General features: G+C 45.5%; 1 protein-coding gene across 2 annotated transcripts in view; it reads left to right on the forward strand.

Moving 5' to 3' along the window:
* FGF5 (fibroblast growth factor 5) overlaps positions 1 to 9,875 on the forward strand; it is a 31,624-nt gene extending 21,749 nt beyond the window's left edge. Inside the window, exons 3-4 of one of the 2 annotated variants that reach the window (XM_079991189.1) lie at positions 5,626 to 5,729; positions 6,031 to 9,875. In XM_079991189.1, the coding sequence (XP_079847315.1) occupies positions 5,626 to 5,729; positions 6,031 to 6,160 (234 nt within the window). In that variant the 3' untranslated portion in view covers positions 6,161 to 9,875. Of the gene's footprint in view, positions 1 to 5,625 lie in introns of both variants that reach the window. The other variant, XM_079991188.1, reaches the window with a different exon arrangement.
* The last annotated feature ends 6,978 nt before the right edge of the window (positions 9,876 to 16,853 follow it).

Genomic DNA, 16,853 nt, shown 5'->3' on the forward strand with positions numbered 1-16,853 from the left:
GAAACAGCTGATCAGTGGGATCAGAAGAGAGATAAGGGACTCTAGCAGCCTCTGCAGAGGCTGCCTGGGAGGGGGGAGGTAAAAGCCCATGGATCCCCTGGTTTTTTACATTGGGTCACCCCAAATTCACCATCAGATCACATAGCATGTCCATGGCTACAGCCTTCACCAAAAAAATCACGCACCCACTGTTTCCTGGGGCTGCAATGGTCCAAAAATGTGGTTACAAAGCACGGATCCACATGGTTCCTCAGGATTTTTGCATTGGGTCACCCCAAATTCACCATCAGATCCTCCTCTGAAAACTAGGTGAGTCTTATGGTCAGGTGCGTCTTATGGAGCAAAAAATACGGCGTATTGATTTACTTGGCTACACCCATGGGGCCAGGTGCAGAGGGTTCAGAGAGCCCACTGTGCCTGTTCAGCCATCACCACCAGAGCCAAGTGGGGCTGCAAGGAGGAGTGTGGCCGGCTGACCCGGCCCTTAGTAGGTGAATTCCCCCCTGGTGCTGACTGGGCAGCCATTCAGCAATGGGGCTGAGGATGTGGTGGCAAGTCCAGGCAGGGCTCCAGGGCCCAGAGACCCCTGGTGGCAGCCATGGCAGGCCTGCATGGGGGTGCCTGGTTTGTGCCCCCTCAAAATCATTCACCCAGGGCTAAGCCCCCCCGCCTCCCCCACTATGCCTCTGGTGTGCCCTACAGTCATGTTTGAACTATCTCTTAGGTTGGGCATGTATAGGAGAGTGAGGTTTGGGTGTTGCAGGCTCTGGGAAGGTACCTACTGTGGGAATGTTCGGGGATGCAGGAGAGGATATATTGTTTGATTATAGCCTTTCCAACTTGTGTTAACAAGTTCACAATTTAGCAGAGTAACATCCCCCTTTTTAAACTTACAGCGGATGCGTTTGCTCAGGCTCGCTAAAGCCTCTATAATAACTGTTCAGGTATTTCCCCCTTATTCCCTCATAAAAGATAAGATGCAACACAGTCTTCTATAAAAGTATAAAAAAAGAGTTTACTCATATAGTGGTACCCCGCAAGACGAACGCCTCGCAAGACGGAAAACCCGCTAGACGAAAGGGTTTTCCGTTTTGGAGGCACTTCGCAAAACGAATTTCCCTATGGGCTTGCTTCGCAAGACGAAAATGTCTTGCGAGTTCCTGCGGGGTTTTTTTCCTCCCCCCCCCCCTTTTTCTTAGCCGCTAAGCCGCTTATCAGCTGATCCGCTAAGCCGCTAAGCCATTAAAAGCCACTAAAAGTCGCTAAAAGCTGCTAAGCTGCTAATAGCGCTAATCCGCTAAGCCGTCAATGGGCTTGCTTCACAAGACGAAAAAACCGCTAGATGAAGAGAATCGCGGAACGGATTCTTTTCGTCTTGCGAGGCACCACTGTATTCTGTTCACAATCGGATCCCAGAAGGTAGACTTAGCTCAGAAAAGTAACATACACCTGGAAACTATCTCATAAGGAGACAGTCCCTTTGCCCTCTCTGGGCTGGAAGCCAAGAGAGCATGTTGCTTCTTCGATGCATGTAGTAAAGAGAGAGAGAGATGGCTGCCCTGTCCTGTGCTTTTGTTGTTACCTGCACAGGTGAGGCCATGTCCACTCTAGCAAAACAAGGAATGTTGTATATGACTGCTCCCAGTGGACTACATCCCACATTTATACGGGGAGGGAGTTCCACAATTTGGGGGCCACCGAAGAACATGCCTTCTCCTGCTCCATCCCCTGCCCATCTTCTGAAAGTGGCAGAGGCAGCAAGAGGGTCCTCTTTGCCAATCTTAGCACCCAAGGGGGGGGTCTGTAGGGAAGGGGGCAATCTCTCAGATATGTGGGACTTGAGTTGTTTAAATTTTAAATGCTAACGTGTGCACCTTGATTTGGTCCTGGAAATGAACTGGCTGCTGGATTTATATGTGATCTCAGTGAAACCCTGGCTAGTAATCTGGTCGCTGCATTTTGGACCAGTTGAAGTTGCCAAATAGTCTTCAAGACCAGCCCCATGTAGGGTGCATTACACTAATCTAGTCTGGGAGTTACCAATTCATGGTGACTGAATCATTTCTGTCCAAACGGGGCTGTAGAGCAGAAGTGGGGAATGTTTTACCAGCCCAAGGGCCACACTGCCCCCTGAACAACCTTCCAGGGGCCACGTGCTGTTGCTGGGCAGGGAAAGAGACAAAAAGTGGGTGGAGCAAGAGTTCTGGCTCTTACATTAGTACACTAGTCTACATTCTACCTATGCAAATATCAGTGGTTTCTACACAAACACACCCCTCTTTATCCTGAGGGCAAAGGACAAGATGGTGTGGTCCCCATTCTGTGCACAAAATCTAGATAGACTAGTGGTTGACTCTGACTTCAGCACTGGTGATGGAACAGGGTAGCAGAGTCTTCCACCACTAGCACACATTTCTAGCCACTTTCAGCCCATTAGAACTTGCCGCAAGTACTTGCAACACTCTGCTTCTTGGAAGGGCCAGGCTTGTGGTGAGGCCTGGGGAGAATCACAAGGGCCCAACAGAGAAGCCTGGAGGGCAGCCTCTGAAGTTCTCCACGCCTGAAATGGAGAGTGGGATCCCCAAAGCCAACCAGCTCCAGTCCATTTTTCAACCCTAGAGATTCCATGGGGCATCACAAAATCCATGATCCCCAGATTACTGGGGCAGGGAGCGAAGAGGCAGATTGTCACAGGACAAGAACTCATTGTAATCAGAGAAGGAGAGGAAGGCCATTCAGCTGCTAACCTCTCCATTACTCTTTCCTCCTGTCCCTTAATGAGTAGACCCTTGACATCAGGACCCTCTCCCATCTACCCAGACCTATTGATGGATGAGACACGCATTTCCGTGCCAAAACAATCCAAACTCCTTTGGGAGGCAATCATGTGGAATTGTGTTCTCAGATTTATAGTGAGCAAGTCAGCAACGCTATCATCTTTCAGCTCCGCTATATTGTTAAGTAGCTACTTAGCTCAATCTCTCTCCTTTTTTGGTGGAGAAGAACAAGAGGAAAAGGGAGCAAAAATGGTTCTTCTTTTCACATGCAACCCATTGCGATGGAAATTTTGAAAGTGCTTCATTAAAACCATTGTCTCCCTTTCTCTCCAGCAAAATGTTAAAAGGAGATGAAAGGTTGTCAGGAAAGTTTTGTTTTTTTAAAAGACTCTCTGAGGGGGAAAGCTTTTATTATTTATTTTGTATATTTATATTCCACCTTATCCTCCATTGGGCACAAGAAGGCATATCTGTGTTTCCGCTGCCCATGTTAGCCTTACAACAACCTTGCGAGGTGGGCTGTGAGACACTTAACTAGTCCCAGGTCAGCCAGCGAACGTCCTGGGCGCATCTGAATTCATTACAGTCAAATCAGGCCCCCTAAACCAGACCTTTCATATGCACAAGCGAATACCAAATGCCACTGTTTAACAAAAAATATAATTTCTGTCCATGTGCCCATTGTTTCAGACATCAGCTTAAGAGATTGGATAATTCTGGATAACATCACTTTGATCACTGGACTTGGGCATTTTACAGCACTATCCCCCACCCACCCCAAGGCCTGCTGGACACCTGATGCAAAATTTTGTAAAGTTTTTATGGCCTATATCCATTGATTTCCCTCCAGGATCTTGAACAGAGTGGCCATGTGCTCTCTTTTACAGAGGGCATTCCTATTCGAGTAAACCCTCTGCTTAAAGGACTGCCTGGTCCAAGTCTGGTTGAAAGATAAAGAACTCTAAGGCTGAGTAAAGCACAATACACCGTCATGTGATAGACAACAAACCCATGACTGCAATCATGGAGCAGGAATTCTAACAGTTTACCCCTCGCAGAGCTACAATTCACATCACCCATAACAAACCACAGCTCCCAGTATTCTTTGGGGAGAAGTCATGTGCTTTACGGTCACCTGACCACAGTCTTCCCCATTACAGTATTTTATACTGTTGCATGCTCCACCAGGAGCTCCATACACACTGCCCAGGCTTGCACCCCAGGAAGGTCATTGCTAATGCAGTGGTTTGACTTCACCCCCAGAGGCGCACTCCATTGTCTCCTGAGGCAGATGGATGCCAACAACTCCCAGCAAGAGCTGCATACCACCCATCATGTCTAAATCTGCATCTGTACAATGATTAGCATTTGCAGATTGTATGCAAAACCATGTCCACCCTTTGGGGAAATGCTTAAGTGGCTATCCTAGCCCCATATGAAAGTGGGGATGGTGTGTACTCTGAGTGGCCAGATGGGATAAGACTAAAAAAAACCAACCCAATAGATTTACCAACCCTTTAGATTCAGGGCTTTTTCATCTCAGAGTAGCCTGTGGGATCAGGCCAAAGGCTCATCTGCCTCCATATACGTTTCCCATCTATGGACCAGCCAGAGATGTCTCTGGGATTCTCACCAATAAAGCATGAAGCACATCCTTTTTTTATTTCCCCCTATGGCTTGCCACTGGGTATATAGAGCCCTGTGGAGGGGCTCCAAAAGTACTTATCTTCCATAAATCAAACCTATCTATCTATCTATCTATCTATCTATCTATCTATCTATCTATCTATGACCCCTGACCATTAGGTTCAGTCGTGGCCGACTCTGGGGTTGCGGCGCTCATCTCGCTTTATTGCCCGAGGGAGCCGGCGTGCAGCAGTCATGTGGCCAGCATGACTAAGCTGCTTCTAGCGAACCAGAGCAGCACACAGAAATGCCGTTTACCTTCCCGCCAGAGTGGTACCTATTTATCTATTTGCACTTTGATGTGCTTTCAAACTGCTAGGTTGGCAGGAGCAGGGACCGAACAACGGGAGCTCACCCCGTTGCGGGGATTCGAACCGCCGACCTTCAGGATCGGCAAGTCCCAGGCTCTGTGGTTTAACCCACAGCGCCACCCGCATCCATATATGTGCTTAGCATCTCACTCAGGTTACAGTTAAGTTGCACATTATTTCACCTCCCCCCCCCATGCATCTTAATAGTTCAAGACATGCAAATAAAATGAATGATTATGTGTCACAATGGCCAGCTCCCCTCCATTAGGGGGGGGGAAATACTCCAATCCATTGTATTCTCACATAGGGTAAAATTAGCTTTACTGTTGACTTGAAGCATCAATATGGTGGACGTGTGCACTCTATATGCCCTTTATGGTTAGTTAAGTGACTGTTTCTTACCTTGCATTATGCTAGTCATGCAAAAAGAAAAGGCGTTTCTGCAGCCTCATGAGAAATTTCAGGGAGCTAATCAGGAAGTGTGGACAAGAGAGAGTCTAAGGAATAATTTGAAAACGGGGGGAACACGTCTATAGTAATAATAATGATGATGATAAAATAATAGTACTTGCTGGGGCTGATGAGAGTTTTGGCTATGCAACATCTGGAGACCCAAAGGTTCTCCACACCCTGTCTAGATCAATAAAATGGGCTTAGAAGTCGGGTTGTCATTTATTGGTGTTTAAATCGTATTGTGCATTTATGTGCCATAATCCACTTTGAGACCTTCAGGCGAAGGTTCGATAAGAAAAATAAGAAATAATAATTATAGGCCAACACAGGTACAGTAACAACCCTTTTATAAAGCCAGCATTTGCTGCTATTGTCATTTCCTCCTTCTAATTCCCTAGGCCAAATTCACAGACGACTGCAAGTTCAGGGAGCGGTTTCAAGAAAACAGCTACAACACGTACGCCTCAGCAGTTTACAGGACTGAGAAGACGGGCAGAGAATGGTACGTGGCCTTGAACAAACGGGGCAAGGCAAAACGAGGGTGCAGCCCCCGGGTGAAACCCCAGCACATCTCAACGCATTTCCTCCCGAGGTTTAGGCAAGCAGAACAGCCGGAACTGGCTTTCACTGTCGCTGTTCCTGAGAAGAAGAAACCACCTGTCGCCATCCCAGCAAAGCCAAAGGTCCCGTTGCCGGTGCCTCGGAAGAACTCGCCTCTGGTCAAATATAGACTCAAGTTTCGCTTTGGATAGTAATGGCCCAACTCTCTTCCACTGAGGAATGTTGTTTTCTTTCTTTCTCAGGAGCGGTTGCTGCTTGTATGCAACACCACAGGGCAGAATAGCGGATGGGATTCTGCTCTGCGTTTCACTGCACCGGGAGGTCCTTCTGGAAAGAGTCGTGTTCGTTTGGGTCCCTAGCACCCGAGTTTAATTCACTTTTTTCCCAGTAGCTACAAATGAAGTGGAATTCTCCAAGTGCTCCAAGGCGTAGGGCGCCAAAGAAGAGCGGAAAGGTTGTTTGGGCACGGGTGGGGTGGGGACGCCTTAATTTTCAGTCTCATCTCTCTGCTTTCCAACTGCTGAGCATGGATTGTGCTTAAAACGGCTGTTCAAAACTGGCAGGCACTATTGCTGCAGTAATGTGTTTTCCTGCCTCGGCAGGGATTGGACGATATGGCCTTCGAGGTCCTTCCCAAATCTATGGTTCTGTGACTGCTGCAAGATGTGAAAGATTACCTCATATGTTGAGTCAATTTTTTTCTTCAAATTCCTGATAATTGTTTTCTTACTGTGATCTTTTCCTGTGAGAAGGGGGAGGAAATTGCTCATGTCCTTTCCATGCCCCCCCAATCACTTTTTTCTGCACTTTTAAGATTTCCCCATCCCCGACATACCTCAGACAAACAGAAGGTGGAGTCACCCAACTGGTTTATCTCATGATTTTGATTTTAAAGACGCCATTAACTTTGGAACCCAGCAGGGGGGAAATAGTGGCACAGCAAATTTGGAATAGTGATGCAATAAAACAAAAAAATGAAAAGGTTCTATATGAACCCACAAGGCCAAAGCTTGTGGTTTTAACATTTGCACGGTGTTTTGTATACACCTGTTCTCTCCTGGAAGTCCTCCGTAGCGGAATAGCCATGAATTTTTTTAGATGAAAGCAAAATTTAAAACCAAATTGGAGTGTTCCTCTTCAGTCAGAACAGCCAATGAATTTCAAGGGAAGCCAAGACAGTTGGCTAGCAACATTTCATGAATGGGGTGAGATTGTTCATTCCTACTTCATATGCACCATGGGCTCCTGCTCTTCCAGATTACCATTTTGTTATTAAGCATCCATCCTGATTTGCTCAGCCAGTGGACATAGGTCTTCCTGTTAGTCATTCATTCATCCCAAACCTTTCAGTGTCCCCCCCCCCATCATTTTGCTAACAGCAAAAAGTCATTTTGCAAAAAAGTGGGTTTCTTGTGCCAGGATAACAGAGGGTCTGGCCCGGCCCACTGATGAGGCAGGGTGAGGCACTTGCCTCAGGCAGCAGAAGTCTAAGATATATTGTTTAATAATATCCTTCCCAACTTGCGTTAGCAAGTTCTATAATTTAGTAGAGTAACATTCCCTTTTTAAACTTACACAGCGGATAAGTTGCTTTAGCCTCTAAAATCAATTTCCTGGTAATTCCCCTTTATTCCCTCCTAAAAATAATAGACATGACACAGTCTTGTATAAAAGGTATAAAATAGTTTACGCATACATCCCAGAAGGCAGACTTAAGGTACAAAATATATACACTTGGAATCTATCCCATAAGGAGATAGTTCCTTTGTCGTCTCTTGGCATCTCAGGCTAAGGAGATGTTGCTTCTTCAAGGAATGGAGTCAGAGAGAGATATGGCTGCTTGTGCTGTACTATTTTGTTACCTGCACAGGTAAGGCAACACCCACCTCTGGTCACATGTAGAGGAAGTTTGTCCCAGCCCAGGAGGAAACAGGAAGTTTATCTACTGGCTGGACAAACATCCCTCTCTAGGACTGTTGTATTTGACTGCTGTGTGTTTCACATCCCACAAGAGAGGCACCAGCAGTGGGGCACCAGCACACCCCTGCTTTGTGGGGGTTGGACCCTCACAATTCTATGACCCCCCCCTTTCACCTCAAGCGCTGAAATGGGACAAAGCACCCTTGCAAAGGACTTTGGTCTGCTTTAATTGTCCAAACCTAAATTTCCAGTATGCACTTGAAACCTTAACCCTTTCTGTGAAAGAATCTGGAGGAGACCTGGATGAATTGGTTGCTGTTGCTTTGGTTTGATACCATATTTCCTCAGATCACCTGATTGGAAAACCTCATTGTTCCTGGTAGGTCAGATGATCAGCGATATACTGTGCTCCAAATAAACATATGCTCACGACATCCTCACACCTTTCACCATCCTGGAGAAAAGAGTGGAACGCTGAGGCTCCACATTGTGTTGAAATTTGTTCCCAGAAAGTAATGAGTGGACAATGTCATAGATTCCCCCTCCCAAATAAATATGTACAACTTTCCTAAAAGAGGACAGGCCAGCCATTGCTCCCCAAAGTTCCCCATGCATATATATGTGAGCCCAGGGGAATTTTGGGCAGTGCTCATAATGTGAAGAGGGTAGAAACACTGTTGTGTGACTCCATCCTTACTTCTGTGTTGTTGTTATTGTGTTGTTTTATTTTAATTTTTTTAAAAAACAAAAACAAGGATTGATTCCACTCTTAGTAGAATTTAGTTCGTTTTTCTTTTTTTCTCTAAAGAAAATAACAGTACCTACCTTTGGATTCCATGCTATCGCACAGATTTCTGTCTGTCCAGATCTTTTGCTCTCTGTGTTTATTCTCCCCCTCCCCACCCTACGGAGAGGCAAATGAGGGGATCAAGATTGAGGAAGGAAAGCTCTTCCGTTCCAAATGACCCTGATTCCATTCCCCCTCCCGCTGTTCCTTGGACAGCTGGAAGGACAAGTCTTATTCTGTCCATCAACCTCATCGCTTCAATGTCTGCGTTTAAAATACCTCTGCCATGAGCCTCTGGAATTCCTGCTATTATAGGTCCAAAGAGACTAAGCTGCTTTAGAGGAGAGAGATGGAGGGAGGCGAGACCCAACCCAAAGGTGGATCAGATAACAACCGCTGCTGTCTCCTCCTCTTAACAAGTGTTTTACTCAGCGTGAAAAACACCCCCTTGAGACTCCTTTTACAAAGGTGAATAGTCCTTGTTGCTCTTCCTGCTCTCCTCGCAACTATTTAAAGGCTGCTCATGTGTCACATAGGATCAGACCACCTCTGAAGATACATTGGGCTGCTGTTGACACCCAGACAGATCGAACACACACACACACATACACAAAGAGCTGTGTGTTAACTTACGGGTGATCTATTGCTGCAGCTTCAAGTTGAGAACCATCTCTGTAAAATAGGGATTTCCTCCCACCCAGTGAGACCGACTCATAATGATCTGGTCACAGTTTCTTTGTTTGCCTGATCAAGGGCAGGACCGTGTACAAGTTTGCGCTTTGGCAAAGAAGGGTAAAACTTGATGCAGCAGTACAGAACCAGTTCTGCAGGAAGACAATCTGTGTTATGTGACATGCATACATTATGCAAATCTCTCCCCACTTCACATGGTTTATTCTGCTTTTTGAGGAAGGGGTCTTATATGTTTTTTTTCTGTACAGTGGTACCTCAGGTTACATACGCTTCAGGTTACAGACTCTGCTAACCCAGAAATAGTGCTTCAGGTTAAGAACTTTGCTTCAGGATGAGAACAGAAATCGTGCTCTGGCGGCGTGGCAGCAGCAGGAGGCCCCATTAGCTAAAGTGGTGCTTCAGGTTAAGAACAGTTTCAGGTTAAGAACAGACCTCCAGAATGAATTAAGTACTTAACCCGAGGTACCACTGTACTCCTGTTGGTCATGGCGAAGGAGCTCTAGAGAGCACTGAAGCAAAGCCAGTGGGAACTTTAACCCTTGAAGCCCCTCTGGCTCTTGAGATTTTAACAGGTGTTTCCCACACACTTGTAAACCTAGCATTCCGTCTGTAAGGAGTAGAAACCTGAGTGCAGGCCGAGAGCAGGATTTGGTTCCCTATCCTGCTCAGTCGTAGCCTGGGACTGGTGTAAACAGCTCCAGTCACTTTGCTGCCTTTACACCAAGGGCTCAAGGGAAGGAATTTTTGAAGCCTGCAAAGCCAAAGGCCCATCAAGTCCAGCATTCTGTTCTCACAGAAGCTAACCAGGTGCCTGCAGAAAAGCGGCACACAATGCCTGAGTGGTTCCCAACAACTGGTATTCAGAAGCAACCTTAAATACTCCTCTGTTTGCATTACGATTGCCCTTTTCATAACCTTTTCCAGCTGCTTTTTTAGGAGAGGCGACCAGAGCTGTCAGGAGATAAGCAGGAAGTAAGACAACTCTTTCTCTACCGAGTTCCATCATCTGCCCCTCTTGCAGATACTGTATTTTTCGCTCTATAAGACGCACCAGGCCACAAGACGCACCTAGTTTTTGGAGGAGGAAAACAAGAAAAAAAATATTCTGAATCTCAGAAGCCAGAACAGCAAGAGGGATCGCTGCACAGTAAAATCAGCAATCCCTCTTGCTGTGATAGCTGTGCAGCCTGCATTCGCTCCATAAGACGCACACACATTTCCCCTTACTTTTTAGGGGGAAAAAGTGAGTCTTATAGAGCGAAAAATACGGTGATTAAGGTGTCTAGAAAAGAATTGGGAAGTGGGAGCAGTCGGCGGCTGCCTTTTCCCCCTGTTGTACTGAGAAAATTCAGATGCATCGTATTCTTTAGACTGCAACCTGGCAAACCAACTCTGAGTCCTCGGAGGTTAGAAGGGAAAGGATGAGACCCACTGGGAGAAGGTGGGACACCTACAGCTTTTCAGCACGTAATCGAAGGTGAAGTGTTTTTATATTATTCTTTCTCTTAAAGAAGAACAGAACAACCAGCGGAAATGCCCAACTCTACTCAGATACAGCTAAGTGCGGGACCAATTCACACATTCGTTAGCCCTGTGATTTCTAATCATGGGTCTGATAGGTTTGGGGTTTTTTTTTGCTGTCCCACTGCTTGCCTCAGGAAAAACCCCTGTTCCCTGCTGAATTGGAACAAACGCCAGTCAGTTTTTCTGTGGGCTGACGTTTGTTTTAATTCAGACAAACAAAAGTGTGGGCGATCCCTTAGTGACTAGACTCTATAACAATAATACAAGGGTACCTTGGTTCTCAAACTTAATCCATTCTGGAAGTCCGCTCCAAAACCAAAGCGTTCCAAAACCAAGGCGCACTTTCTCATAGAAAGTAATCCAAAACGGATTAATCCAGTCCAGACTTTTAAAAACAACCCATAAAACAGCCATTTAAGATGAATTTACTATCTAATGAGACCATTGATCCATAAAATGAAACCAATAATCAATGTACTGTGCTATAAAATAAATAAAACAGTATTGTAGATGATAAAAATGAAAATTATTATTATTTTCTTCCCTGCACTGATGATAGTCATTGTTTGGATGGGGGGGCCACTAGGGGGCGCATTGGAAGATGGCCGACAATACCATCTCTCCAACCCACACGGGGTAATTAAGAGGCTGTTATGGGAGTAGGCAGCCTCCCTTGTTGCCCCAAGGAAATGGGGAACACTGCCCTTGCCTGCTGTGCCCATAAATCACCCCCTAATTCGAAAGAAGGGAGTGAGGGCCCTAGGCAGAATGCCCCCGTGTGGACCTCGGCTCTCCTGGACGCTGTCTCTGATTGCGCACTAGTTGCAGCAATTTGGAATAATTAATTACAAAAGAAGCAAATGCATATATTTCAAGTGAAGAAGGGGAGTGAAGTCTGCTAATTTAAGTGACTTCTGCGAAAGAAGATGACGGGCTGGAGAAACAGGAATATTTTACGATGAAGATACACCAAAGGCGGGGTATGTTGACAACGGGGCCGAATGGGGGGGAAAACCTTTTTTACTTTCCTTCTATGTGATTTACAAGAACCCCTCCTCATTAGAACTGTCGGTTGAACTGACCCAAGCAGGATGATTAAGGTCTGTGTGGAGATAAACTTTAACCAAAAGTATGCCTTATGGAGACCGAGAAGCAATAAGAGCTTTTGGAATGGCGCAGCAATTAATTCAGAGTCGCCATCTTGCCAAAGGATTTACAGCCGGGAGGAAGAATGGTCTTGTTTTTAGACTGCATTCCTAGTGAATCTCCTCAGAAGTTTTGAGAAAGGAGGCAGATTGGTGAAGATTAATGACGCTAAGACTGTTTTGATGTATGGAAGTGATGTTATATGGAAAACGTCTGGATATGGCTACTGGATTAAAAAAAAAATCCACGCAGGATTACAAACTGTTCTAACCAGCTTGCGGAGACTGTCAGAGGTCACAAAGAGAAAGGAAAAATATATGAAAATAACAACAAGAGATGTGGAAAAATAATAAGAAAGGACTGGATAGTACTGTGAACACCATAAAGTTAGACTTGTGGACATTAAAACAGCAGTAAGAAGCAAGAAGTTGATTGGATCCCTTCGGAACTTGAAATATGGGTACCCCCAACAAAAATTTAAAATTCGGCTGTGTAATTTGGAATTTATGTAATTTGGTTTGATTTGATGTGATTGGTCGGTTAATAAAAAATTATTCTTAAAAAAAAAAAAAAGATAGTCATTGTTTGGATGGGGGGCTTTTATCCATTTCCGCAGTCACACAATCAATCAATCAGTAGCTGAACTGGGTTCCACACCGTCACAAAAACAAATTAACCGAAAAAGTCTCAAAAACAAAAACGCAAAATAAATAGCAAAAACAAAAGCACCAAACTTAATCCGTTCCAGAAGTCCGTTTGACTTCCGAAATGTTTGAAAACCAAGGCGCAGCTTCTGATTGGTCCAGGTGCCCTGGAAACGATAGCCAACAGCTGCACCAGATGTTCGGCTTCCAAAAAACATTAGGAAACTGGAACACTGTACTTCTGGGTTTTTGGTGTTTGGGAACGAAGGTCTTTGAGTACCAAGGCGTTTGAGAACCAAGGTGCCACTGTACAAAAGGATTAACCGGAAGACCACCTGGATGATGTCATCAGGAAGGGACAACATGTTAGTGAGTTATCATAAAGCACTTGGAAAAGCCGGGCATTTTAGGAAATGAAATGAAAAGAAAGCTGAGACAGACCTGGCTCTTCCGAGCGCCTTTTTACGAGAAGGCATTTGGAAATGAGACATAGGCTTAGCATGCCTAAGATTAAGGTTCAATCCTTGACATTTCCAGGTAGGGCTGAGAGAGACCCATCTGAAACCCTAGATGGCCTCTGAGCTGGATGGACCAATGGCCTGGCTCCATATAAGGCAGCTTCTTAACTCATTAATTGGATACAGGGCTCTATAGTCCATGTTTCTTGCAATGCCTGCTTTTGCAGCAGGGTCAAGGATCTAGGGTCACAGTCCTCAAATCACACCTCCCTTGAGTCCAGACCTACAGTATACATTCTCCCCTCACTTCTTTCCTTTTGGAAGTTATATCATCCTAGTGCCATACATTCAATCTCAACTGGAATTGATGCTCAGCTGCACAAAAGAGAATGCAATTTGCCATGACTTAGCACATGTAGCATTCATGAACCTGCTGGAGGGCAACATGGAAGCAACTGAGGGCGTGGCCTACATTTGCTTGGCAATAGCATCATGTTTCATCCCTCATCTCCTAGGCCTTGTGCGAAACCAGGGCCAATATGCAAGGTTAGGGCTGCGGCTGAGAATGGAGGCTGCAAATGTCCCACGGTGTCCACCATCTCCTTGATGGATGAGGGCACTGATAAGTATTCGAGAGCAATGCATAGATCTTGAAACTGTGATGTTCACTTTGTTTATGGAAGGTACGTAAGTGTCATGTTTGGCGAGATATCCTAAACTTGGCAAAGTCCTGTATTATACTAAAAGGTCTTTTGAAATGTCAGTAGAAGAAAACCGTCTAATGCTTTAAAAATAATAACAAATGTGAGATCGGCTTAATAATTAAAGGAAGCGATGTTCAAGAGCAATATACCTCTTCATACCAGGTGGTGGAACAGATGACACAAGGATGGCTTTCTTGCATTCATGCCTTGGCTGTAAGCATCACAGAGGCATCTGTTTGGCAGCTTCTGCAGGAAAGAGAATCCTGGGCTCAATGGATGTTATTTGAGCTGATCCCTTTTGCTGTCTTGCAAGGAAAGTTGTTCCATGGACAATCATTAATTTGTGTGATTTTTATCATGTACTTATAATCCCTAACACTGCGTATGGAGAAAATGCGATTTATTTTATTTTCAGCAAGGCATTTTGGGCAATGAGCAGTGGTGCTGGTATCTGAAAGGCCTTTTCCAAAACCCATGGTGAATCTGTGCAGCTTCTACATGTCAGTGGTGAAAGCATTTTATACAGACATTCGAAGTAAATAATTATGCATAAAACCTCGCTGTGTTGTATAGGTAAAATGAATATCAGAAAATGGAACCAATCACCAAGTAAGCCTTAACAAATTTCTTTTTTTTTTTTTTTAAAAAAAAAAGAATGGTTTGAAGTTGGGATGATCAGCTTCTGAATAACCAGTCCTTTAACAGCAGTTTGATCTGCAGCGAGTAAAACATTTAACTCTGTGCCATTGAAAGCTTCATCAGCTGAATTTGGCAGATCAGACCTTTGCTAAAGCAATGGGCAGGACGATGACGGCCTCTCTGTGTCCCCTGACCAAACAGCAGTCGCGTTCGCAACAATGGAACATACGCTTCAGTCTTGTTACTCATACTAATATCTTTCAGTTGCATATTGGCAATAGCAAAAAGCCATGTGATACATTTAGAGGTTGACTGCAAAATGGAAAAATAAAGAAATGTGCAAAACAACATTACCACCAGCACACACTTAGGAAGTGTGAGTTTTTTTTCTCTCTCTCCCTTTCCTGAATGATGACAACTCCGCTTTTTCTAACAGTGTCTCATTTCATACCAAGTTAAAAAACAACAACACCGTTCAGTGTTCCTATTAATAATGGATGAAAAGACATTTTCCTAAGCTTCTCTACCACTAAGAATATTGCAAATGACAATGATGCCATAATAAAGTGCACACCTGTGCTGGCTTGTAAACAACACGGTATGGTTTGGGGCCTTTTCTTTCTAAATTACTACAATACAATTGTGCTTCCAGTATGTGTTTATAGTTGTTGTTGTTGTTGTTTAAAACCCGCATGTGCAAGTCACACATCTTAATCCTTGCAAGTGGGCATAGTATTGAGCTTTCCACAGGTGGACATTTGCTCCAATTCGGGGTGGGTTTTCCCAGGGAAAGTGGCGGGGCAAACGGAAAACTGCTCAGACCCGTGCTTACCAGGTGCAGGACAATCAAAGAGCGGGTGATCCCTTAGTCCAGGCTTCCTCAAACTCAGCCCTCCAGATGTTTTTGGCCTACAACTCCCATGATCCCTAGCTAGCAGGACCAGTGGTCAGGGATGATGGGAATTGTAGTCTCAAACATTTGGAGGGCCTATAGCTCCTATGATCCCTATCTAGCAGGACCAGTGGTCAGGGATGATGGGAACTGTAGTCTCAAAACATCTGGAGGGCCAAGTTTGAGTAAGCCTGCCTTAGTCTATCACCCTATCCCTTTCCCTAGGGAATCCAAGGAAAATATTCTAGTCCCTCTCTTAAAAAAAACAACCAACTGTGAAAAATATACAGTGGTACTTTGGGTTACAAGGGACGCGGGTGGCGCTGTGGGTTAAACCGCAGAGCCTAGGGCTTGCTGATCAGAAGGTCGGCAGTTCGACTCACTGCGACGCGGTGAGCTCTTGTTGCTCAGTCCCTGCTCCTGCCAACCTAGCAATTCGAAAGCACGTCAAAGTGCAAGTAGATAAATAGGTACCGCTCCGGCAGGAAGGTAAACGGCGTTTCCGTGCGCTGCTCTGGTTAGCCAGAAGAGGCTTAGTCATGCTGGCCACATGACCCAGAAGCTGGATGCAAGCTCCCTCGGCCAGTAAAGCGAGATGAGCACCGCAACCCCAGAGTCGGCCACAACTGGACCTAATGTTCAGGGGTCCCTTTACCCTTTACCTTGGGTAACAGATGCTTCAGGTTACAAATGCTTCAGGTTACAGACTCTGCTAACCCAGAAATAGTACCTCGGGTTAAGAACTTTGCTTCAGGATGAGAACAGAAGTCACACGGCAGCAGCGGGAGGCCCCATTAGCTAAAGTGGTACCTCAGGTTAAGAACAGTTTCAGGTTAAGAACGGACCTCCAGAACGAATTAAGTTATTAAACCGAGGTACCACTGTGTGTATTATTATTTTTAAAGGTTTGTGGGAACACTAATTGAGGGGTGGGGAATAGAGAACATCATTGCACACTGGTTTGAAAACATGACCAACGCTGTACAGATGAAATGCATAGCAGCTGCAACTTTAGATGACGTTATAGACTGAGGCTCCAACTTGTGAGGGAGCTGGGGGACACACGTCATGTGTGTGACATCCTGGCATTGAGTCAGGACATCGGGAGGAGCTAAAGGGCAGGACTGAATATGGTGGCAGCACAGCTTCAATGGCTGGCGGCTCCTGCTGCTCCTGCTGCCACCATCACCAGACGGGGGTCTCTTCCCCCTCCTTCCCCTCTGTAGCAGGAGAGGAAGAGGATAAGGACCTGGCCACTGAAACCACGCTTGGCTCCATGCTTGGCCCTGATTCTTTTGAACATTGCCCCCCCAAAAATATTGGGGGGCAAAGGATTGGGGCCCCCAGGCATTGGCCCCCCTGCACAAAGGTGTGTACAATTGCAAACTGCTATTTACAAAAGTGTGAAGGAAATGATAGCTTTACAAAATACAGTTTGCGTGTTATATACATAGGTCAAAGGTAAGATGGTTAAGTCCAGTCAAAGGTGACTGTGGGGTTGCGGCGCTCATCTTGCTTTTAGGCCGAGGGAGCCGGTGTTTGTCCACAGACGGCTTTCTGGGTCATGTGGCCAGCAGGACTAAACCACTTCTGGTGCAACGGAACACCGTAACGTAAACCAGAGCACATGGAAACGCCGTTTACCTTCCCACCGCGGT

The sequence above is a fragment of the Podarcis cretensis genome, assembly GCF_951804945.1.
Source record: "Podarcis cretensis genome assembly, chromosome: 9".
In the NCBI taxonomy this organism is placed as follows: Eukaryota; Metazoa; Chordata; class Lepidosauria; order Squamata; family Lacertidae; genus Podarcis; species Podarcis cretensis.